This window comes from Mustela erminea, chromosome 1 (genome assembly GCF_009829155.1).
Source record: "Mustela erminea isolate mMusErm1 chromosome 1, mMusErm1.Pri, whole genome shotgun sequence".
In the NCBI taxonomy this organism is placed as follows: Eukaryota; Metazoa; Chordata; class Mammalia; order Carnivora; family Mustelidae; genus Mustela; species Mustela erminea.
Genome location: NC_045614.1, coordinates 47,051,314 through 47,075,290, shown reverse-complemented (window position 1 = coordinate 47,075,290; position 23,977 = coordinate 47,051,314). Strand labels below are relative to the sequence as shown.

Genomic DNA, 23,977 nt, shown 5'->3' with positions numbered 1-23,977 from the left:
AAGTTTCCAGAACAGGAGACATTTCAGACAGGGCTTGGGAAGTATTCCAGGCAGAGGGAAACAGGGCCTGTCCCACACGGAGCACAGGCATCCGAGTACACAGAAGGGACTGGCAAAGGAACAGATGCGGCTGCAGGACAAGAGAGTAGCAGTGTGGGTAGGGAAACCCAGGTGGGGCCAGACCACGCAGGGCGCCACTGGATTTCATCATGGTGGCAGTGAACTCCAGCATCTGCATTAGGCTGTTGAGACAGGAAATGAGGGGCGCCTCCGTGGATCAGTTGTTAAGTGTCTGTCTTCAGCTCAGGTCATGATCCCACGGTCCTGGGATCGAGTCCCATGTCAGGCTCCCTGTTCAGCAAGAAGCCTGCTTCTCCCTCTCCCTGCTTGTGTTCCTGCTCTCTCTCTCTCTGTCAAATAAATAAACAAAACCTTAAAAAAAAAAAAAAGACAGGAAATGAAGTGGTCAAGTTTCTGTTTGGGGGATATCACTGACAGCAGCATGGAAGTAGGAAATGCCCAGAGGCAGGGAGGCCTCTAAGAGGCTATCCCAGTTATCCAGGTGAGAAAGAATCAGGCTCAGACTCGGACAGTCCCATGCTGGCAGGCGGTATAGCATGGTGGTCAGTAGTAGGAATTCTGAAGCCAGAGTGCCTCATTTCAAACCCTAGCTCCCTTGACCCTAGTGGGGCCAAGACGGTCATGTCATTTAACCTCAAGGTGCCAACTATCTGGCTCATTACAAGTCCTCACTGACCATTAAATTACTGGGAGGTGGAGTGGACACCAAATGAGCTCCTGATGAACAGCAGGAGAGGAAAGAGGCCAGAGACATCAAGGTATCTCCCCTAGGGAAAGGAGAGCTGCTGGTGAGCCCGTTGGCCAGCGCGTGGAATACAAGAGGGCAAACGGGGCAGAGCAGCAGGGGTGACAGGTGCACCCGAGGTCATCCTAACCTAGAATTAACACAGGTAGGGATGCCAACAGAGATTGGAACAGAAATCTAGAAATCAGCAAAGGGGTGGAGTCAGGAGCTACACCTTTGGGAGTTGCTGACTTGAACGGTAGCTGGAAGCCATGGGAGTAGATGAGGTCACCCAGGAAGTTTGGAGAAAAAGAAGACAAACAGGCTGGAGCCCAGGTTCCAACATTTCAGACGTTTTAATGTTAACTAAATGCCCCGAGGCCAGTAGGAAACCTTTGTAGGAGGTACAGAAATAGCAGAGCACTGGGCCATAAAGAAGTGACTAATTTAAAATGTGGTGGTCTGAGGCAGGATGGTCAGAGAGGGCTTACAGATGAAAAACCTGCAATCCCAGGTATCTGGACTCTTGAGCCACAAGGACAAATCCCCACAGGAAAGAGCTGCTTTAGTCTGCATTCCAGATCTGTGTTGAAAGGGGACAAACAGGGGTAGTGGAATATATCTGAATAGAAACAGTGAAGGAAAAAGAATATCGCCTCTAGGAAAAAAAGTCTTCTAAAACACAATCCCAATGCCCCTGCAGACCATTACCTGCCCTGGGAGTGGGGCGGGGGGAGAAAAAGAAAGAAAGAAAGAAAAGAAAAAGTAGAAACCTCTATTTCTCTGAATTCCTGTTTATTAGGCGAATGAGTGGCCAAATTATCTTGGGACTTAGCATATGGGTCATCTGGTGAATATTTACTAAAAACCCATTGTTGCATACCAGGAGATGAAGAGCACAGAACAAAGAGGAAAAGACATGGTTCCTTCCCTCCCACAGATTAATATTTAGACAGTGAAGATTCAACAAGCACAGGAGTTCGCAGAGATTTCCATAAAGGGCCAAATGGTAAATATTCTAGGCTTTGCAGGCTATACAGTCTCTGTTGCAACTATTCAACTTTGCCCTCACAGCATGAAAGCAGCCAGAGACAAAACTAAAGGAATAAGCATGGCTGTGTTCCAATAAAACTTTATTTACAAAAGCAGGCCATAGACTGGATTTGACCTACTGGCTGTAGTTTGCCAAGCCCTGGACTAACACATCACAAGCCAACAGAGGAGACTGTGGTGTCAGCCGGGAAGTTGGTAAACTGGTAATACTGAAGTTGGTAAGTTGGTAACGCTGGTAAGCAGGATTCCCTCCTTAGAAGTCACTAAGGAAAGTGAGGAAGAGCACAGACCTCTGGCTAGCCCTAAAGGAAGAGAAAGAAAGAAGGAAAATCTGGGCTTGTTCCAGATTTAATAGGATAAAATGAAATGATGTTTCAAGATATAATGTTTTCCAAGTCTTCTCTGACATTTTTTTCTGCTCTTTAGTCAAATTTTAAAGACCATGGAAAACCTGAGAATTCCTTTGAAGACACCTCTTAGAAACCAACTCCTGCTTCTAGGTTTTGCACAAGGGAAAGAGATTAACATTCTGCTTCCAAAGATCTCTCAATAACCCCTGATAAATTCAGTCTTCTCACGGAAGGCCAGAAGAACAGATATATGTATCTGCCCACTTCTGCCTAAATTGTTGGTTTTACTATTCAGGTAAAAAGAAAAATAATACTGGGTCTCCAATTCCTTTAAAATCATGAGCCAGGGTGCAACTCAGCAGGACTGTGCTTCTCATACCCAAACGAGGACAAGCCACGAACACATGTGCTGACAAGTCCTGCAGTCATTTCTTGCCCCGAACTACAAAACGAAGCCAAGAGGCACATGCCTTCTGCAGTGCCCACCATCGCTTGGAGAGATGCCATGACCAGGACTGTGCTGTGCGAGGGGTCACTTTCCTTTTTTAGGAGAGTCATTCATGTCTTATGTTCCCAAGAATGGTAACCCTCTTTAAATGTTGAGTTTCTATCAAAACCTGAATTTTGGGGGCGTGGGTGGATTAGTCGGTGAAATGTCTGCCTTGGTCTCAGGTCATAATCCCAGGCTCCTGGGATCAAATCCCACATCCGGCTCCCTCCTCTGTAGGGAGCCTGCTTCTCCCTCTGCCTGCCAATCCCCCTGTTTGTGCTCCCTCTCTCTCTGACAAATAAATAAAATCTTAAAAAATGCAATGAATTTTGAGACCAAAAATCTTAAAAGACCTTTGTTCAGTGACACACCAGTTTCTTGGGAATGGAGAAGAATGGTAAAAGGGTAAGGTACATATGTCAAAGTAATGATTAGACTCCCCCCCACCCCCTGCAAAACCAAAACAGGGAAGGAAAGTAAAGGCCTGGGTCAGGGAGCACTTAAAACCACAGGGTGACTGGACTGGACTGCCCTTCACTTTCTGCCTCACCCAGAATGTCTGTCACTGTAAGTAACAAGTACTCAAGGCACAGAAGTGTTCCAACCTTCTGGACCACTAACATCATTTCAAATCTATCATCAGTGGGATTTAGGTGAACTGAGGACGAAAACAAGGTAAAACAGAGCATCTCCTAGGCCCACTGGATCATAAACCACTAGACAGAAGCAAAAGCTCAGAATTCAACTTCTGGAGAAGAAACCTATTTTAAAAAATGAAGTCTATTTTTAAAAAAGATTTGTTATTTGAGAGGGAGCGTGAACACGAGAGTGCGGGGGCGGGAGGAGGAGAGACGGAATCTCAAGGACACTCCCCAGTACGCGGGGGGCTGAATCCCACGACCCTGACCTGGGTCATGACCTGAGCCAAAATCAAGAGTCAGGAGCTCAACCAACTGAGCCTTCGGGTGCCCCTGAAGTCCATTTTTTAAATAAAAAACATTTTTTTAAATTTTCTTTTTTTTTTTTAATTTTTTTTTTTTTAATTTATTTGACAGACAGAGATCACAAGTAGGCAGAGAGGCAGGCAGAGAGAGAGGAAGGAAAGCAGGCTCCCTGCTGAGCAGAGAGCCTGATGCAGGGCTCGATCCCAGGACCTTGGGATCACGACCTGAGCTGAAAGCAGAGGCTTTAACCCACTGAGCCACCCAGGCGCCCTAAATAAAAAACATTTATTCGTAAAAATAATCACCCAATTTTGAGATCTTTCTATAACCGTGGCAACTGCATGAGGCAACTTCTGTGAGTCACCTTGTCTAACTGTCTCATGAGCCCTGTGAGAAGGACACTGCCACTGTCCCGTGCTCCAGTTGGCTACCATACTGACAGAGGTCAAGGACTTTACCCCAGGTACTCAAGAGGGACGTGGCAGAAGCATTGCTCGAACCTGGATCTTCCTCATTCCAAACGACCAGTCCCCATGACAGCAGCTCATAGGTGTGCAGTGTCTACTGGGGTAGGCGCTTCACCCCCATGTCCTGCTGTTTTATCCTTCCAACAGCTCCATGAGAAGGGACTTAGTTTTTCTAACTCTTATTTTACAGATGAGAAAGCTGAGGGAGTTTCAAAGTATCCTGAGAAAGTCCAAGGTCACCCTACTCACCAAGGGCAGGGCTGGGATTCCAACACAGGTGTTTCCACTCTAGAGGCCAAGCTCCTACCTACCTCATAGGCTTCCCTTCTAGGCAGTGTCCCCAAAGTCTCTGACCCTTTGCCACCAACTCTCAAAGGCAGCCATTCAGACTCTTCCCAGTTTTAACTGAAGGGCCAAGTGTCCAGGGAAGCCTTCTGGGGAGAAGCCACCTGCCTCCCTCTTATTTCAATTCCAATGGCTCCCAAACCCCCCACACTGGGGTGGGAGGCGGGGTGCAGAGCAGTCTTCAGACTGCAGCAGGCCACACTCATTTCCCATATGGATAAAACCTGAGGTCAGAAAACACCACTCAGAAATGACTCATTTCTCTCTTCCCTGCCAAAAACAACACCCTTTTACGTAACTTGCTCACACACCAATCTCCTCCTCCTTCTAAGGGTGAGTGTCCTGTCAAACCAAGGCTGCTCTTCCTCACAAACCAGCCTTCCGTTTCCAGCAAACGCAAATCAGATCACCCTCTCTGGCTTCATATCTCTGCGAACCGGGGTCAGAGGCAACCAGACCAACATGCTTCTCCAACGTGCTCTTCTGGTGACTTCTTCTGGAAGGGGTGGGAGAATGCTTATCTAATATTGGCTCTTGGGCTGACTTCTTAAGCCAAACCAAAAAAAAAAAAAAAAAAGAAAGTGTGTGGTGTGGAAAAGGCCCCAAGGACTAGGGATCTCTCTCGGATGAATTTGCAAGCCAGTTTCCTGATGGAGCACTTCTCACATTTTCCATCTCCAGCTGCGTACGTGCAGAAAAGAAAGCCCTTTTTGGGTGTGTCTGTAGGCTAGACTTGGCATAGGAATAGCTGTGGGCAGCCATTTGATACATCAAATTCACTGTGCTTCTGCAACCGGAAGCAATTAGTCCAAAAAAAATTTTGTGTTATGTCTGTCCCTTTCATTTGCTATGATGATCTCTATGGTCCTGTCAACACATACATCTCTGAACATCTGTATTTCCTAAAAAAAACCCCAAAAAACCAAAACACAAGATAATGTCCGAAGATATACCGCACTCCTCCTCTTCTCCAGGTGAGGACAGCCTCTACCCTCCTGTAGGGAATAGGAAGCAGAGGGAACTTCCCCCGGGTGCTGGTGGGAACGTCTCCGGAGGAAGGAACACAGAAGTTGGCAAGGACTCGAAGGAGGGATATGCAAGTGCCGTAAGGCTTGCTGAGCCCTGCGTGTGCCAAAAATTAATTCATAAGCAAATGCTTATTTTATAGTTTTCCACTTGCTACAAAACACCAAGCAGAAAGGAAAGATTCCTTCTGAGGGCTGGCAGGAAGGGGGTGAAACCAGAGTGGGGAGGAAAAGCAGGGGTTGCTCAAAGTGAAGCTTGCTTCTATGGCTAGACAACATGTCGGTACCCCTTGCAGAGCCCAAGGGCGGTGGTATCATCTCCTTGTTCCTATAAGCAGAGGGTTCGTTCACCATGAAGTCCAAGCCGCTCCGATGGCACCCAGGGAGGAGGACTTTTGGAGGTTAGATCTACCCTCAGATAAGCCAGGGCACAGATGGAAGATGCTAGAAGACTTGAGGGCACTGTCGCGAGGATCCCATTATGCCAGGCTGGGAAATATCCTAAATTTGGCTTCCTGTCATTTCAGGGCTTTAGGTGCTGATGTGACAGATAACAGGGTTGCAGAGTAAGGGAGCAAACTCCCTCCATGAGGGTCCCTAGCAAGCACTACATGTCTTTATTTTTGGATTCCCATAATTGAATCATCCAAGGTCTACGCAGTGAAATTCATAACTTTTGGAGAGCTACAGGGCCCAGGACTTTATCCTCAGGACTAGCTGAATATTCACAGATCGCTCCAAAGAGGAACAACATGAGCGTTACTTCTGCAAGATGGGATTGAATTTTCTGGGAAAACAAAGCTCCCCCAGGACAGACAACAGTGTCTCCCTCTTTTTGAAACTTTAACACTCATCTCAGGGGTCAGAATGGCCCTGGTAGATGCTCACACAATTATAATGAGGGGCAGAGCCAGTCTCCACACGTGCTCAACCCCGCCCCCCATCATTCCCTACTTTTATGCATATGCCCTCCTCTCAACCACAGCTGGTTTTTCTCCTCTCCCTCTGAAGTTGGGCTGACCTGTGACTGCCTTTGACCAAAAGAATATGGCAGAAGTGACATTCTAGGAATCCCCCTCAGCCCAGGACATAAAAGGATTTGTAGCCTCCACTCTCTGTTTCTTCAAACATTACTTAGAACCCAACCACCATGCTCTAAGAATTCCAAATGACATGGAAAGTCCACCTGGAGGAGAACCGTGGCAATCCGGGTGGCAGCCCTCACTGAGCTTCCAGCTGAGAGCCAACACCAAGCGTCACAGCCACACGGGCAGCCGCCACAGCTGATGACCCAACCGAGCCCAGGCCAAGAACACATGGAGCAGAGAGCTGCCCAGCTGAGCCAAAGCCCCCAGAATTGTGACAGGTGCCAGAGAGGCCATTGCTTCAAGCCACGCCATGCGGAGGGTGCTGCTAAGCAATGGAACTAAAGGTGGAGGGGGTGGTGAGAAGAAGGAGGAGACAAGAGGCACATGCTATTTGGTCTAGTTCCGTAGCTCTGAGCAAGTCAGGAGCTTCAGTCTCCTCACTGCTACGATGGGGGCCACACGTGGCTGGCACACAGCTCCCAGCACAACTGGACACTCCAATGAAACAGCTGAGTGGGAGGACTTCATCAACAGCAAGTGTCCGAACCCAGGGAGAATGGATGCTAGACCTGCTGTCTGCTCTACTGAGCTCCGCAGCCATGGACCCATCCCTGGCCCACCGAGGCCTCTGTCTCTGAAGATGACAAGGACTGACCTTGTAGGAAGGAGCAAGTCATCTTTCTTTATAAAGCACCTACTCTTCTTCCTCTGATCGTTACCATCAACCCGCAGAATGAAGCCATCACAGGCAAGGAGGTGTTCATAGAACCAAGTTGCTCTGGTTCCACTCTTGGCTCGGCTACCTACTGACTATATGATCTGGGGCAAGTTCCTTAGCAATATTTCACTTTAGTTTCCTCCTTGGTAAAAAGCAGTAATTATAGCACCTGCCTCCTTTAGAGAGTGTGGGGATTAAATGAGATGATACAAGACACACACTGGAGCACAGTTCCTGGCTCACAGTTAGCACTTAATTGGCCATTGTCGTCATCATTATGTTTTTACTTTTCAAAAAAAACTTTAAAAACTTTAAAAAACTTTTTTATAAAAAGTTTTTACTTTTGTTAATTTTTAAAATGTTCATACAGTAAAACTGACTTTTTTGGGTATACAGTTCCACAGATTTTCACAGATGGGCAGACTCTTGTGGCCACCACCAAAAGCAGGACAAACAATGGCGTCATCACACAAAAAACTCCCTTGTACTAGGCCTTTACAGTCCAATTGTCCCCTCATCCCTAATCCTGGCAAACACTGATCTGTCCTTTACCGCTACAGTCTTGTTCTTTTGAGAATGTCATATAATCAGAAGCACACAGTATGTCTCCTTTTGAGATTGGCTCCTTCTACTCAGCATAATGCCTCTGAGTTGCATCCAAGCCACTGCATTTATCAATACTTTGCTCCTTTTTATTGCTGAGAGATATTCCATCGTATGTCTCACCTGGAGTTTGTCCAATCATCATAGTTTCAATAATTATTTTCACAAGCCAAGGAAAACTTCAGAAATGGAACCAGCCAACCATCGCTACCAGGTCCTAGGAATTCCTGGGAAAACATCCAGTAACTGCTTGAAAGTTCTGATTCATACCGACAAGGGTCCCAGAGGTCCATACTTGTGCCTCACACTTGACAGAACAGGAACAAAAACCCAGGAATAACTTCCTTAATCCCACACAGACCCAGACTGGAAGATCAGTCTCATTGTCCTTCTTCGTGTAAAGCATGTCCCAGATCCTAGGAAGAGGTACTCATAAGCAGAAGGGTCCTTCTGTAGCCCTCTTCCTGGATAGGCAACATGGTTTTGGAAGCCTGTAGCCCTCCATGCTTCTCTGTGATCGCCCTTTTTACCACCTGTCACTGAGCAACAATCCTCTATGGGAGCCCACCTGACCTGAGACCAATTTCCCTTCCTAAGACCATAACAGGAAAATCTGACCAGGAAGTGATAATGGGCACAGAGTTCGGCTGGAACTGACCCTGCCTTTAATGGATTACAGCATTTCAGCAATCATTAATAGTCACAAAGGCAGCTTTAACCCAACTCAGACTCACTTCCCAGCTGGTCATGCACTACTTCAAACCAGCTTCTCTAAAGCAGGATGAAATTTTACATCACTCCCCCTGGGGCTTCAAGGTTCCTGTCCTTAACTGGCTCCATACACAAGCTGAGTTCCCGTCATTTTCTCCAGAGAAAGAGAAGCTTGGGACCAAGGGAGATCACACCATTCAACTCTGGGCTAGAATGAATTTTCCTGGAACCACAGGTCTCTATTGAAGCAGTGCCTACATTCTCCCCTCCACCCTCTGAGGTCACCGAAGGGGTGTGGGGTAGGGGGGACAGAGACAGGGAGAAAGAAAGAGCGAGCACACGTGCCCTCAGTGCTATGCCCTCCCACCCTGGCTCACCACTCAGGGCAGTCTGGCTGCCTTAAGAGAAAAACCTCTCCACTCCCTATGAGGCTGCACTACTGGAACTCTATCGTGGCATTTCATCTGGTGCCTGAGCATATGAGTAATAAATGTGTGAAAACATGAAACTAATATTCATAATTACTTTACAAGATAAAGAACTTGAAGGAAAAACAGCTTCTGTGTGCCTTGCCATCACCATCAGGGGTACACTGTGAAAAACACGGCATCCAGCCAGAACCTCAGACTTCATCTTGCCAGCCAGCCTTATGCCGGCGGCCCTCAGCCCCCGCGAGTCCTTTCCGTGCTTCATTATTCCTTAATTAATGGTGCCTTCATGCGTCTCGTCATCCAGACTCTTTAGAGTCTCAAAGAGCCAAGTGGGACCTCTGACCTTCTCATCTCCAACATCCGTTGAGGCGCCATTTTGGCCAACGTTTTGGAACTATCAACGGGTGTAGGCTCTAGCCTCAAGCAGAGAGTGTTAGAGAGTCTGCACTCATGATAGCCTGTACCTGACCCTCTTGCACTCCTAGGTTCAGTATCTCTTTTTCTCCTCATTTTTTCTTTTCTTCTGAAGTATAACTTACATACAATAAAGTACACCAATTTCTACTGCATGTGTCACTGAGTTTGGAACAGGTAGGTACCCATGAAACCATAAATACCTCCAGCACCCCCAAAAGTTCCCCTGGGCCCCTCCTAGAAAATATCCTCTCCCAAATTATAGCCAACTTTATCACAGAATTATTTTCAGTTTAGGTTCTCATTAGCTCTCCCCTAAATTACTGCTAATTAGCTTTTAATTACTGGGATGCCTCCTTCTGGACCTTGCTTTTCTCAACTCATCTGTCCTACACTGCCAGATTTACAGCCCTAAATTGCAGCTCCACAGCCCTTTGAAAGCCTGCCCTGCTGTTGCGTACAAACTCTCCTGCTGCCAGTCCCCATTTACTGCCCCACTCCGGCTCTGCTCAGTCTGAGGCACCCCATTCCTGTTCTGCCAGCACCTTTACCGCTCCTGCACTTCCTGGGCTTCCTCTTCTCTCCCAAGCAGCACAATGCAGCTGCCCATGCTGCAGATCCGTAACCAGTTTCCACCTTTCAGATCCAGAGCCATGCTTGAAAGTCAATCTCATTAAAAAACCTTCCACTCCTCACAAAGATGTTACTTCTTTCTCGGTGGTTCCACATTATCATTGTTACCTTTTGGATGGCATTACCATTAACCTTGAGACAGAGCTTCCTACGTGCATGTGTTTACATTCTTATATTCTTGCTGGATTTTTCAGTGTCTTGAAGACCAGGTTTCTAGGATTCTAGGATTTCTCTAATTACTAAAGCTTTAAAAGAAAACTGGGAAGTGGAAGGAATAACGTACTGTTTCCCACTTCTTTAGTCAACAAAGAAGAAAAAAATTGTCATCTGCTATCAAAATCTTTTCATTAAAGCAAAGACACTGGAGACGACATAATACCAGAAATAAAATGGCAAGATGGATCTTCAAACTGAATACACGTGATTTATGAAAAACTCACCACACTGCCTTCATTTTTCGTACTTGGCTATGCCTGGAGAAAATTCTCAGAGACCAACTGGCTCCTGTTTCTAGAAACCATGGCCTTATAGTCCCTACTAAAGCACTGTGTGTACCTACAGGGCGCTCAATAAATGTTTAGTTCAAATGATCTAGTCACTGGAAATCCTGTGGCTGAAAGACATGGAATGTCTGAGCACGGCTTCCGTTCCGACATGGTAGTGGGTGGGCCACATGTTAATGATGAGAAGGACCACAGGATCCATTCGTGCTCACGGTCAGACTCTCATGTGAAAAAAAATCAAACAGCCATCCCAATGTGTCACGGCTCTGGCGCCAAAGCGATGACGCGGGCACAAAGTGGACTCTGCCACCAGCACAAGTCTCCACTGAGGACAGCGCCTAACAATGAACTTCACAAGTGTGTGTGTGAGGGCCAGCTGGGATTGGAGTGCGAGAAGGCAGGGCCCTCACAGGCGGCTGTGCAGCTCGTGTAAGGGGCAGGGCACCTGGGAGAGGTAGCACTGAGAAATGTAACCTGACCCAGGGCAAACCTACCCACAGGAACCTAGCCTCTTCGTCTACACTGAGATCCATGACTCCATTCCTCCAGATTCTGAATTTAAGTCAAATATACACATCAGGGTGAATGAAGTTTATGATGTGTTAATTAAATCTCAATCAAGCTTATCGAAATGTAGGTGTGCACACACAGACAGCTAAGTAAACCCTTATTCAAGACCTGACAAAGAGGGAAGATTGCATGAAAAACAGGATGAGAAAATATTTAAAGAAATACTTTTAATTGGCATTTTGAAATGAAAATTATAAATATACTCTTAAATTCACTAAAACTGCTTCATGAAGGACTTCTGTCAAGAATTCTTTCAAGTTTTTATTACTGTTTTAAAATATATATCCTATCCGGCTACCAAAAAAATCATCTACGCATCTTTGACTAATCCAGCCTGACTCCTCCCTATTAGTTCAAATTGGTGTTATTAGTTCAAGTGGTTTTTTATCAAACTTCTCACCTGAAAGGTAGAGAAATTGATAGCCAGCAGTAACTGCAGTGTCTATAGATACAAAAATTAAATCTAAACAGCACACACAGCCCAGACTCCTTTTTGGTCATCCTCTGGGGGGACTGTCTATGATCTGGGATAAAAACTGTAAGTACACTTCATTCAATCACTCATTGCACAAACATTTATGGACTTCCCACCATGCCCCAGATCTTGGATCGAATTTTTTTTGCACATCCTCAGCAGTTTATCAGCTTTCAAATGTAACTCAGGTCTTGAAACCAATTCTGAATTATGACTGAATGACCGAGGAAGATACCGGTAGAATTTGCTTCTCATAAGCACAGAATTTTGTGCTCTAGGAATGACCCGTCCATCATAGAAGAGCCTTGGTACCACACAGGTGCCTGGCTCTCAGAACAGATTCTCTTCCCTCTCAGTAGGGATGTCACACAGCAGCAAGCTGCCTTCTTACCTGTATGGTGGTGTTGCCTCCTTCCAGGAGGGCGATGGCCAAGAGAATGCTTTCATGAAACACTCGGTCACTGGATGCGTTCATGATGAGATCAATGACCAGATTGGAGGCACCCTCCTTGTCGAGGTGGCACTGAACCTCAGCCAGGCTCATCTCACCCCTGCTCGTGGAACTGGACCCAGAGCCTCCCCCTAGGAGGATGGAACATTGCCCCTATTAACCACAATCAGAGCATGTATTGCATACTTACTATGTACCAACATTTAATGCACTGAACGGTTTAACAGTATTAGCTCCTTCTAATTAGTATTAGAAGGTCCTTCTTAAGGACCCCACAAGGAAGATACTAATTATTAGCACAGAGATGAAGTCACTTGTCTTTGAGGAGGACACCCAGCTTGTAAGAGAGATGGTATTTCAATGTAGGTAGGTAAGATGAGGAATGATGTATTTCCAGCAAAAGACCCACAGCCATTCAGCCAAGACTCTCCCTGACACTAAAATACAATGACTTGGTGAAGAATTATTAAAAAAAACTTTTGAGTTCAAGAAACAAACCCAACTTATACATGTCTTATAACACTCCTAAAAAAATATAGCCTATAACAATCACTTTAGCCCTGTTTCTAAGAAACCCACTCTTGCCCCCAAAATCAACCTTTCATATAATTTATCTGTTCATTCATTCATTCAATAAATACTTACTCAGTGCTTGGCACGGAGCCAAGAACTGGGGCTGGAGAGTGAAAACAGATGATATTCCCAACCCCACTGAGCTTGAGATGACATGAATAAAGCTAAGCAGACAGGGCCTATGTCGTTTAGTGGAATGGATTCCAACTGTGTTTGGAAAGTGCCTACATAAGAACTTGCCTTGCATTACTATTGGCAACAACTGAAACATTAATTTACACGGGGACATGGACCAATCGATTTCAGAGAGAAGAAAATCATCTGCCAGTCCTTCTCCACAGACCTCAATTCAAATGCCACCTCCTTTGCACTGCTTGTCTTGACTACCTAGATCCATTATATCCATAGAGCAGAGTAGAAATTGGGTTGTGTCTCTTGCCTCTTATAGCTTTTTAAAGCAGAAATAGTCTCTGATGCATTTCTAAAACACTCTCATAAGGCCTCCCCAGGGCTCCACATACTTTGTGGAATGACCCCACTACAGAAGGTAAAGAGAAATTGTTTTGAGATATTATGCGAGGAACTTCTTGAGAAATCTCTTGAGAATTCAACTTGCAGATGAAATGCTAAGGTCCTGTTCCTGGGGTACTCCGAGACCTATCTTCACCATAGCTGTACAGCCCCATGAAGTGAGGTGTGCTCCAAATTTTTGTTTGGTGAAAAACTCAAATCCCTTCCCAGAAACGGCTAGGATAACTGCATTAATCACCGAGTATTCTGGTTCTACCTACAGCATGTCCCCCAAACCTACAAGCGTAACAGTCATCATTATAGACAAGGAATCAGTCAGCTCACATCTGTGCTTCCAGCGAGCGTTGAACTCCTGCCTCCACCCCCCCACTGGCTTAAAACCAAAACCAGCACCCACAGTTGAGTTCAGCGTTCTTCCAACTTTTGCCTGTAACTGTGTTTACAATGTTTTGCAACCTCTTTGAGGATTTTTTTTAAAGCAATTCTATTGGGACTTTTCTTTCTTTCTTTCCTTTTTTTTTTAGATAAACTCCCTTAAGATTTTGGGAGGAACACAGCATAGGCATTAGAATTAGACATACTGAGGTTCAAATTATAGAACAGTCACTAACAAGGTTCCATTTTCTTTCTCTTAAAAAGGGCTAACAAGAATGCCTGCTATAAAATGGGGTACTTGGAGCAGCAAACAAGAAGGCCAGTTGCTTGGGAGAGCCCTTGGCACTCGGTAGGTATATAATTATTATTATATACCTTTTATTATTATAAAAAAAAAAGTGAGGAGCTTTCACCATCCTCACTGCTAACACCATTGTTATTTAATGAGAAGAATGAATCCTCATGAGCACAAGAAAATGGGCAGTAAAATCAAGTTCCTTGAGTCGCTCAAAAATCATCCAGAGGGTTGCTGTACTAGAAAGGGGGGCAAAAAGACTTAGCCAATATCTAACTGCAGGGAAATATTTTTAGATATCACTTTGATGGTAGACCAAAGACAAAACAAGTTGCTAGAAAACACACTTGCCACCCAAATTCATCTGTTAGTTTCAACCTGTTAAGGAGAAACATACAGCTCTCATGTGGCACACTCAATTCACACGTGCAGCTAATTAGCACACCACACAGCCTACCTCCTCCCCCAGGCTTGCTGGGTCCTCCTGGTGACAGCGGGCCATTGCCAAAGCTGGTGAGGCTTTCTCTTCTTCCTGAAGGTCTGATGTTTCCATAGTAACGGTTGACCAAAATTTGCCTGAGCGCCTCACCCTTAATTCAAACAGGATAATGAAATCAGGTTCTGAATTTAATGCATAACTGAGCTACTAATACTCAAAAAACATGGGGGTACTCAGTTATAATTGGCTCAGTTTCACTCAGTGAAAAAATAAATTATTAATAAAAGCACTTGGAAACTCTGAAGTTAACTTCTTCAATATTTTCTCAGGAAAGCACATCATTAAAAAAAAAGCAGCAATCTAGAATATTAAATATCTGAAGTTTCTCTCTCTCAGTGATCAACACATAACATTAATTTTGAAGGGCAACTAACAATAACAAAAACACAAAAGTCCCTTTGGGTTAAGCCAATAAAACTGAGACAAAATGAGAATTTTACAGGTCACCTTTCACACAGCAATATGAAAATGTTACCTCAGACATAGGGCTTATTCCCAGTATTGTAAGAAAATAACAAAATATAAAAGTAATACTGCATGATTTAATGAGCTGAAAGTAAGCCTTTCTTATAGAAATAGTCAATGGGTCGAGTGGTGAAGAAAAAATAATGCTACATGAAATAAAGCAGGGGCAGATATCAGACATGCCAATCAAAAAATAAGCACCATGAATGAAATGAGTTTGACATTTGCTTTGAAATAATAAGGGAGGCCAATCGGTACGGATACAGATGAGATGAGGGAGACCACGAGTCGATAGTCGCTGAAGCCGAGTTAGGAATGTGCATTCTCGGGTTCTCCAAACTCTTCTGGTTCTTCTCATATATATTTGAACATTTCCATAATACTGTGTTTTAAAAAATATAACTATCAAAGGAACCTTGGACAGAAGACAGAGCAACTCTCTCCCACAACTCCAACCAACCAAATAAATAAATAAATAAACCCGTGATTTGTTCCCTAACACTAGGGCACATTAGCAAAGCAGCCCGAAACAGCACGGAGCAGCAGGATTCACTCTCAGCTCTATTCTACATTCAGTCCTGCTAAATGATTCCCAGGCCGCCTCCTGGTCTGGAAGTTTCTGAAAGTCAGAGGCTGTATGGTTCTCTCCCAGACTCTTCCCCAGGGACAAAGTAGTAAGCCATGGAGTTCCTCTGACACCTCACCAGGAGAGGTGAGTGAGACGTCTAGCAGACAGAAGGGTGCTGAGATATAGCGGGTGTCTAAAATAGAGGCTCAAGAGTTCTTCTGAAGAGCCCTGCAATGGGAACACGAGTCAGTAGAATTTAAAGTGATTTGTGAATAAGCTCCAAGAATAGGTCTGGAGACTTCAAGTGGGGTGTCTGAAAAATAAGATGGGAGGAAGCAGATGGGAGAGCAGAAAGGGCCCTGGGAGGGGCAGAGAGGCTGGGGTGCCAGGGGTGCCAGGGGCACGTGGGACCAGGGAACAAAGGAGAAAGGTAGAAAACTCCTTAGTTCAGTGTCAAAATCACATAAGGTCCCAGGGCTACGCTGCCAAGTTCTTCTTCTTTCTTAATTCAGGCTGCTGGTCAAAGACTCCAGGGACAAGTTGGGATGGGGATAAATAGGAGTTCAGGAAATAGGAAAATCTCTGTTTTCTTCTCTCCTTTCTACCCACATATGGGTCTCTCACTGTAGTTCAGCAAAGGAGGGTGCATCTATTAGCTCGTGAGACTTGTCACCCACCTTGGCTGCCTGTAAATACAAAATTCTGAGAGTGCTTCCAATAGGGAAGCTATTTATGAGGTTTTCACGTACTTTTTAAATAGATTGCATTTGGTACAATATTCTTTAATGGCTCAGAAAACCACACTTTGGTATAAAGATATAGCTTTGCTGGTGTTTACGTCTCCAGCACCAATACAAACACACAGATGCTCTCCAACGCAGTCGCTGAGAGCACGGGGATTTGAAAGGCTGACTTCATAAAAGGAGAGAAATATAAATTTCAAAGGATCATTCATGGAAGCCAACCCAGAAAGAAAAGGGGCAAAGAAAAGGTTACCTCCATGCTGAATGTAACTGGAGATTAAATTTGATTTCCTTTTTTTCACCATAATGATGTACAGTTTGATTTTCTTTCAATAACATACAGTCTTTGAATTCCCATGATAGGAAATGGTTGGCAGCAAACCATCTAATTCTCTAACTGGGTCCCTCTGGGCATCACAGGAACCTTGTCTGAGAGGTAGATGGCTGGGCTGAGACCTACGAGCTGCAACCACTAAAGACAGCCAATGTCACCATCCTGGCTAGCATCTGGAAGATGGTAGGAATGAACGGTCAAATCAAAGGCAGGGTGACCATGACCGACCAACCAACAAATACACGTCGCAAAGGAAGTGTCAGCTATCGACTTTACAGTCAATTCCAGTTCAGGCAGGAGCAACTCAGATTTTCCACTCTTGAGCTTGAGGGCAATGGTCAGTTTGCAATCAAGCGAGCGGGAGGTAAAGAAAGGAACACATGCCATCTGGGAACACGTGGACTCCAGGAACAGGAACTTCACATTTATGCAGCCTGGATGCCAACTGAAGTTACAAAGGGATCTCACATTACCATTTTGTCTCTCCTTCCACAGAAAAACCCTAGCGGTTACCATAGCAACTGATGCATCAAATGGTACATTTTTCCCCCATAAGAGAATATCATGAAATGTGCTAATTATGGAAAACACACACACATACATTCTACCCTACAAACTTTTATTTTTTTTCCTTCTTAATTATAAGACTTTTGGCACATATTCACCTCACCTTCTCTCCACACACACAAAAAAGTTTAAGCTGCAAGGGGGAAAAACCATAGAGCATGTGGGACTTGCCTTTTTTTTTTTTTTTTTAAACAAGTTGAGATTTATTCCTTTTCTGAAAGAATAAAGACTGATACTTTTAGGTAAAAAGGGAAAAAGAAAATGGACAACATTATAAAAAGTTATGCAAATCCCTAGTGTAAAAACTTAGGTTCGAGAAAAATTCTGTTTTTTGAGCCAGTGGTTTAATTTAGGAAAAATTAAAATCTGCAGACAAAAGCCTTCCTAATCATCATGATATAAATTACTCAAGAGCACAAAACTTCTCGCACCGTACTAAGATCAGAAACCTGATTGAAGAAAAGAAAAAAAAAAAAGACTCTGCAAATAATGTCATTTCTGCAATTTTAACATTTGGCCAGGCAACCCTTTAAAAAATAATAATAATAATTTTTTTCCAGAAGTTTACACCTATAGTATGCAAACAGATATCAGATGTTTTTCTCTGGTAAGAAATCCCACACACACATTATAATCTAGGACTGAGAAAAAAGGCAAAGGCCAAGAGTTTCTTTTGTAGTAAGTGTCATCTTAGAACAGTGAAAATGGTGGCTCAGTGACGGGGAGTAATGAAATCAGGCTTCTACCTTGAAGTTTGGTTCAAACAAGTTTCATTTCTATCAGTTCAACAAAGTGGCTAATGATAGATAGGGACAGAGCGAAGTGCCAAACAAGGCACTAAGGAGTTAATACTGCCACATACAAACAGGAGAGAAAAAGTGACCTTTTTGTCTTCCTAGGTTCCAGCCACTTGAAAACCATGTGCTGCAGGAAAGATCAGCCTCTCACATGAGTGGTGAGCCTTTCACACCTTAGTCAGCACTAAGGTCGCACCTCAGTTTAAAAATACCTTCCTTTTGCTACTATTATCTATCAAATCAATTGAAGCGTGTCAGTCTGCAAGGTAACAATACAATAGTTAATATTCCTTATCATAATCCAGCCACCGTGCTAAGTGCTTCACATGCACAGCTCAGTAGGGCAGTCCTAAGGGGAGGAGACCATTAGTATCCCCATTTTACAGCAGAAGAAAATGAGGAACAGGGTGGGTCAATCACTTGCTTTAAATCACACAGCTAGGACTTGGCACAGGAAGGCTTGAACCTCTTTCTAATTCCAAAGCTTACATCCTTAGATAGCATTCAATACTCTAACTCCTGAGAACTTGGGGCATGAGGGATGGCTCTGGGTCTTTACCAGCTACTTCTAAGGCCCATGGTAATTGTTAAAGGACAGGCACGTATGGAAAACACAGGAATGCACAGGGGCTCTTGGTTGACTAACTGCCAGAGATCCAGGATGCTGGAAGGGAAAGGTTAAATGCCAGCTCTACCGGGACTCCTCTTTGGTCATAGCCTGAGAAATTACAATCACAAAAGAATGCAAAGAATTTGGGATGTGGTGGGACTGGGCAGGGGCTGGGACCTATGAGCAGAACAAAGGTGCATGGGCCACCCCATTTACCTCAGGCATAAATCCTCCAGGACACTGATGACCACAATTCCAAGGCAGTCTTTGTTATACCCCATCTTCCTGTGTCTTAGTTTCCTAATGTGAAATGGGGATGAAGACTGTGTCACTGAGTCAATGTCCAGCATTAACAAAAATTAAATTGATGAGTTAACATATGTAAAAGTCTTAGCACGGTCACTGGCATATGATAAGTACTCAGAAATCCAGGATATCTGGTTTATCTTCCAAAAATGAGTAACATGAATTGGTCAGCATGCTAATGATGTAGATAAGCCTTGTAAAAAATGGTTTAGCAATGCATAATGAGCACCTAAAGAAAGTATCTATGCTTTGGCCTAAGAATGCCCCTTCTAGAAATCTACCCAGAGATGTACACATTTCTTCATTTCCTCATCAGAGGAAAATATTACAAACCACTTGTTCATTTGTGGAACTTCAGAGAGCTATTAACTTTCAGACTTTCAAAGAAAAGCATCACAGACAATATTAAATGACAACAGCAAGGTACGGAAGTCGTAAACTTAGAATATCCCAAGGACAAAGAAAATGTTCATTGGCACATGATGCACACCTGCGTAAAAAAAGTGGGCAGAGGAAATGTTATATCATTAGCTGCTTTTATAGCAAGTAATACAATTATGAACTTTTTATAAAACTTCTTTTGCTTATTATAAATTAATTGTAATGATAATCAATGACTTACAGAAAAAAATTTTTTTTTAAAGACTTCACCTAATTAGAGAGCCACTACAGAAAAAGAAGAGAGGTCATGAAAAGCTTACTGGTCATCATTTGGACACTGGCAGGGTCTGTGGGCCAAGTAGGTAGATAATAGGTGGACTCACCAGTTAGCCTCACTGATACAAATGGCTGTGATTGGTCCTGAGCCAATTAATGCTTTAACACGATCAACACCAACATAAGCTGTCTTTGTATTACAGTGCATGGCTGAGGGAGGCATTATGGTCATTAGCTCCCAGAGTCCAAGACTACGTACCCTTTTATGGTCTTCCAGTTGCCTCAGGGGGGGGCTCGGCTCAAGCTCCTGCTAAGCACGCAGAAATTCCATTTTAAGTACAACACGAGGCAGACACACCATCTTCAGCATCAGTCACAAATGAAATACACCAAGAGCTCATACTGAGCTAAGAGTTACACAAAAGGATTGGAGGCCTTTTAAAATGTTTCCCCAGGCACCTACGAATGCTCAATTACTTTGAATACTGCTTAACAGCTGTCCTGTCCCCAACCCTAATGCACTATGTAAATGAGCGGGTTTCTGACTTTTTGGCCGTATGCTATATTATGTATTTTTACAGGACCCCAGAAGGGGTTATAAGGCAAGACACCAACAGGGCAAGTCCTCACGGTTCATACATGCATAACTGCACAGCACATGCATCAGAACATCAATGCATTGACACTTCTGAGCAGACACACATATATGGCCCCTCAGCTCTCCCCAACCCACTGGTTCACAGCATTCTAATCAAAGCTGTGAACAGTGAGGAGCTCTGATCAGCATATTAGACACTGATCATCGTAAAGCAGCCGCAATGCAACTCGGCAATTTGATAATGTTTGTTTTATTTTTAAGATCTTCATTAGACTTTTCTCAGATAAGATACACTTCATTCATGCTTTTACCCTCCCGTGATTTTAGTAGAGCTTCTGAAAGTAAATTTTGATACTTAGAAATAGGTCTCTCCAAAAAGCTTCTCTATGATTTTAGAAGCCTTAATTAATTCCAGTCCTTCATTTAACGAGTTTAGTTAGCAACAGGAAGAACAGAAAGAATGCAATGTGAAACCATGACTTTATTAGTAGCTTTCACCAAAACCATGCGTTAATATCCAGGACTTCAAATTTGCATCACCTCTGCACAGAACACAGAGTCTATTCTGTAGAACAAGAGAAAGGTCTTGACATTCTGGAGTTGCTCAAATGAGTATTTTACAACTGAGACAGTTTTGTGTGAAAGCCTTTACTCAGAGAACCCCATCTCCTCACGGGAGGCATGCTCTGGTTTAGCCCCAGTAACTCTGAACTTACTTTCTACATTGAGAGCCTCCTCAATTACGGAAACCATCAGTTCCCAGCCTGGCTAGAAGACTTCCCCCTGCACCTACCACCATGACAGAAATTTCACCACAACAGCTCAGACACTCAACCAAGACAACTGAGAAGCACCCATATTTGCTGTCACTGCAAATATAGGTGAGCGACACACACCTCTGTGGAGTTCTCCGAATCTGGAGCTTGTGGGAGCTAGTTGGGAGTAAAACAAAGCATGTTAGTTATGGCACTTGAATCTTGGGGGCCACAAAGAAATCCAGAGACCAACATCAAGGACAAGACACAGAAGGCAAGATCAAAGATGAGGTGACATGGCTATACTGGGTCTTGAGCAACAGAGGTGAGGAGATACTTTCTCTTTTAAACTGCATTCAATGTGGTCATGATGGAAGAAACCAACTGGCCTGAGATAGGGAAACATATTTAAAATAGGGAAAGAAAAAGAAGACTACTAGTGACCAAGAAGGAAATAGATCTTAAAAAAAAAAAAAAAAAAAAGACACCAAAGAAAGAACCACTGCACACCTGTGCTTTGTTTGTCCACCGAGAGAGAAAAAGCCATCACAGTGCATACCCAAGGCGGGGGAGGGAGAGGGAGTGGGGTGGGTAATGGTAACAGGGCTCTCATGGGCACTCCCCTTCCCAGAGCCCCAAAGCCTGTGAAAGACAGCTCCACGAATCTGTCCTCCACCAGGGCACGTGCTTGGAGCAGGAAACTGACTGATGTCAGAGGTAACCAGCAGACCCTACCCACATCTCCCTGGACCAAAGTCACGCACCAGGTACGGCTGGCTAGTTCAAGGTACAGTCTGCGACTATGGAATGAGGCCAAGGTTCACGCTTCAAGTGAGTGACCTTGCTGAGGCCAGAGTGTGGCTGTCGGCTGGTGAGCCAGAACAGGTGTTGAAAGCACAGAAGGACTGACGCAGTGAGATCTGGTAGTGTTTCAACCCAGCCCAGTGCTACCGCTTTGGTGGTTTGATCCCCAAGATGGAAAAAAAAATGTTCTCCATAGAAGATTGTCGTTATGTAATTTCACGGTTTCTGTCTTGTTTTCTATTTCTGAACAGGTAAAATGAAGAAAAGATATAGGAGATCTCTTTAAGTACAAAGATTAAAGTCATTCTCCAAGGACAGTGGGGCATACGTGGAGGGCTGCTCACTCAATTAGGGACAGAAGACTTTTCAGCCATGAGTAACAACTCCACTGGCCTCAGGAAAAAAAATGATCTCCAGAGTCTTGAGCTTCATGTTGGGGTGGGGAGACACAGAGTGGCAGGAAGGACGGACACATGGCAAGGAAAATAAAAACAGAAATCAGTTATAGGTCTTTGCAAGATATAAATAATATCACAACCCAAGACTCTGTTCTTTAAATTCTGTATGCTCTAGGCTAAAGAACTGAAACTGTACAAACGTATTTGCTATCTCCCTCAGTGCAGAAGGGACAAGGAGAAAAAGCAGAACTAAAGCAATGACCCACGTATTTCAGAGCAGCCAGATACCAATGGAAAAACAGGTTACCTTCTACTATTTGCACTGGCTACATTCCCACTAACATATCCTTTTATACGGATCCCACAGGATTAGGACAAAAAGATTAGAGGCACCGGTTTATGGCAGGAACCCACAGAGCTACCCTATCCTACTCCTTTGCCAATCAAAAGTTAAAGGAAATCAAGAAGATTGAATTGCAAGTGGTGGCGTTTGGTTTTGTTTTTAAAATTTTCTTGTTTGAGGTCCCTTTGACTGAAGAAGTATGGTGAATACTTCTAGAATGCCCATAGGTAGTGTATGGCTATTTCTTAATCACTCAGACATCAGTGATTTCTGATATGTTTTATGATTGTATACTCACTCTGCTGCTTCCCTAAACTACTGTCATGCTTGTTTTAAAATTAATTTCCAAAATAATAATTAAATTAAAATTATCTTTTTTTTCCTTGAACATTTCATGAAGACTTTTAAGAAAACAGAGGATGCTCTGCAGCCTCAGGATTCACTAAAGAGTGGATAGAAAGACTATCCATTCCTAAAAGAGAACAGAAAACCCAAGGGTGCTACACAGGGTCATGGGTCCATAAGCGCAACCAGGCGTTGGTTCTGTGTGCACCTGACCCAGGCACCGAACCTCTCTGGGCTTCCACGTTCTGACCTGGAGTTCAAGGAGACTGGAGCAGCTATTCTTTAGGACTTCTTCCAGTTAAAACATTAAACAATGCTTGGTATATTTTCAGTAAACTTCATTTCATAATATCTAACAGCAAGTTCCCTACATATAACACAACGTGCTAGGACATAAAATGATTTCAGGCATAGCAAAGCCCAAACCATATCTGGCACATGATTTGGCAAAAAAACAAAACAAACACCAAAAACAACAAAAGCCAAGGGCCTTTACCAGTACTTTCTTCTAAGAGGATTTCAGCTCTATTTCCTTGAGGATGAGGTTATTTAATGGCAGTAAGTTTTGAAAAACAGAAGCATATTTATAATAAGCTATATTGTTCGAATAAGATAAAAGCTACAGCGGTGCCTGGGTGGCTCAGTGGGTTAAAGCCTCTGCCTTAGGCTCAGGTCATGATCTCAGGGTTCTGGGATCGAGCCCCACATTGGGCTCTCTGCTCAGCAGGGAGCCTGCTTCCCCCAACCCCTGCCTGCCTCCCTGCCTACTTATGATCTCTGTCAAATAAATAAATAAAATCTTTTTAAAAAAAGGCTACATAAATACAAAATATAAGGCCCAAACCAGAACATAATGTTTAATAATGAAGTGATTTTTCACAGCACATTTTTAATATTAATTTTTTTTTCATGAAAGGGCATCCTTAATGAGTACACATTAAAGAGGTATATGTTTTGAGAAAATGGTCATGTCTGAATTTGGGCAAGTCTTCCTGACCTTAGTCCCAGGCGCTGACACCTCCAATCAAGGCAGAGCCTCCCAAACCAGCAGGTGATGAACAGTGGTCTGATGTCGCCTGGTTTTGAACTTGGAAATCTACTATTGCACCCTATTGCCTCTCTGTATTTCTTTATTGATCTTATGTGTCAATTGAAATCTTTTGCACACCTCGTCTAATCAATTGACTAGCTTTTAAGTAGGAATTCAAAATGAATCTCAAGTCACTAAATCCCAAGCAGCCTTCTTGGCTGAGATCACAAATGAAGTCCCCGGAACCACGGTACTTGAGTAGTATCAAATATGTGCTTGTGAGACACGGACATGCTTGCTTACAACAT

The 23,977-nt window shown here is 43.9% G+C and overlaps 1 protein-coding gene across 10 annotated transcripts in view; it reads right to left on the bottom strand.

Annotated features, from left to right (window-relative positions):
- The window catches only part of ITPR1 (inositol 1,4,5-trisphosphate receptor type 1), a 334,496-nt gene that overhangs the window by 94,179 nt on the left and 216,340 nt on the right, over nucleotides 1–23,977 (bottom strand). For 5 of the 10 annotated variants that reach the window (XM_032325752.1, XM_032325745.1, XM_032325780.1 and 2 more), the window contains 4 exons: nucleotides 20,891–20,926; nucleotides 19,656–19,706; nucleotides 14,308–14,440; nucleotides 12,017–12,207 (listed from right to left, as the gene is read on the bottom strand). In XM_032325752.1, the coding sequence (XP_032181643.1) occupies nucleotides 12,017–12,207; nucleotides 14,308–14,440; nucleotides 19,656–19,706; nucleotides 20,891–20,926 (411 nt within the window). The remainder of the gene's footprint in view (nucleotides 1–12,016; nucleotides 12,208–14,307; nucleotides 14,441–19,655; nucleotides 19,707–20,890; nucleotides 20,927–23,977) is intronic. The other 5 variants (XM_032325771.1, XM_032325817.1, XM_032325800.1 and 2 more) reach the window with 3 other exon arrangements.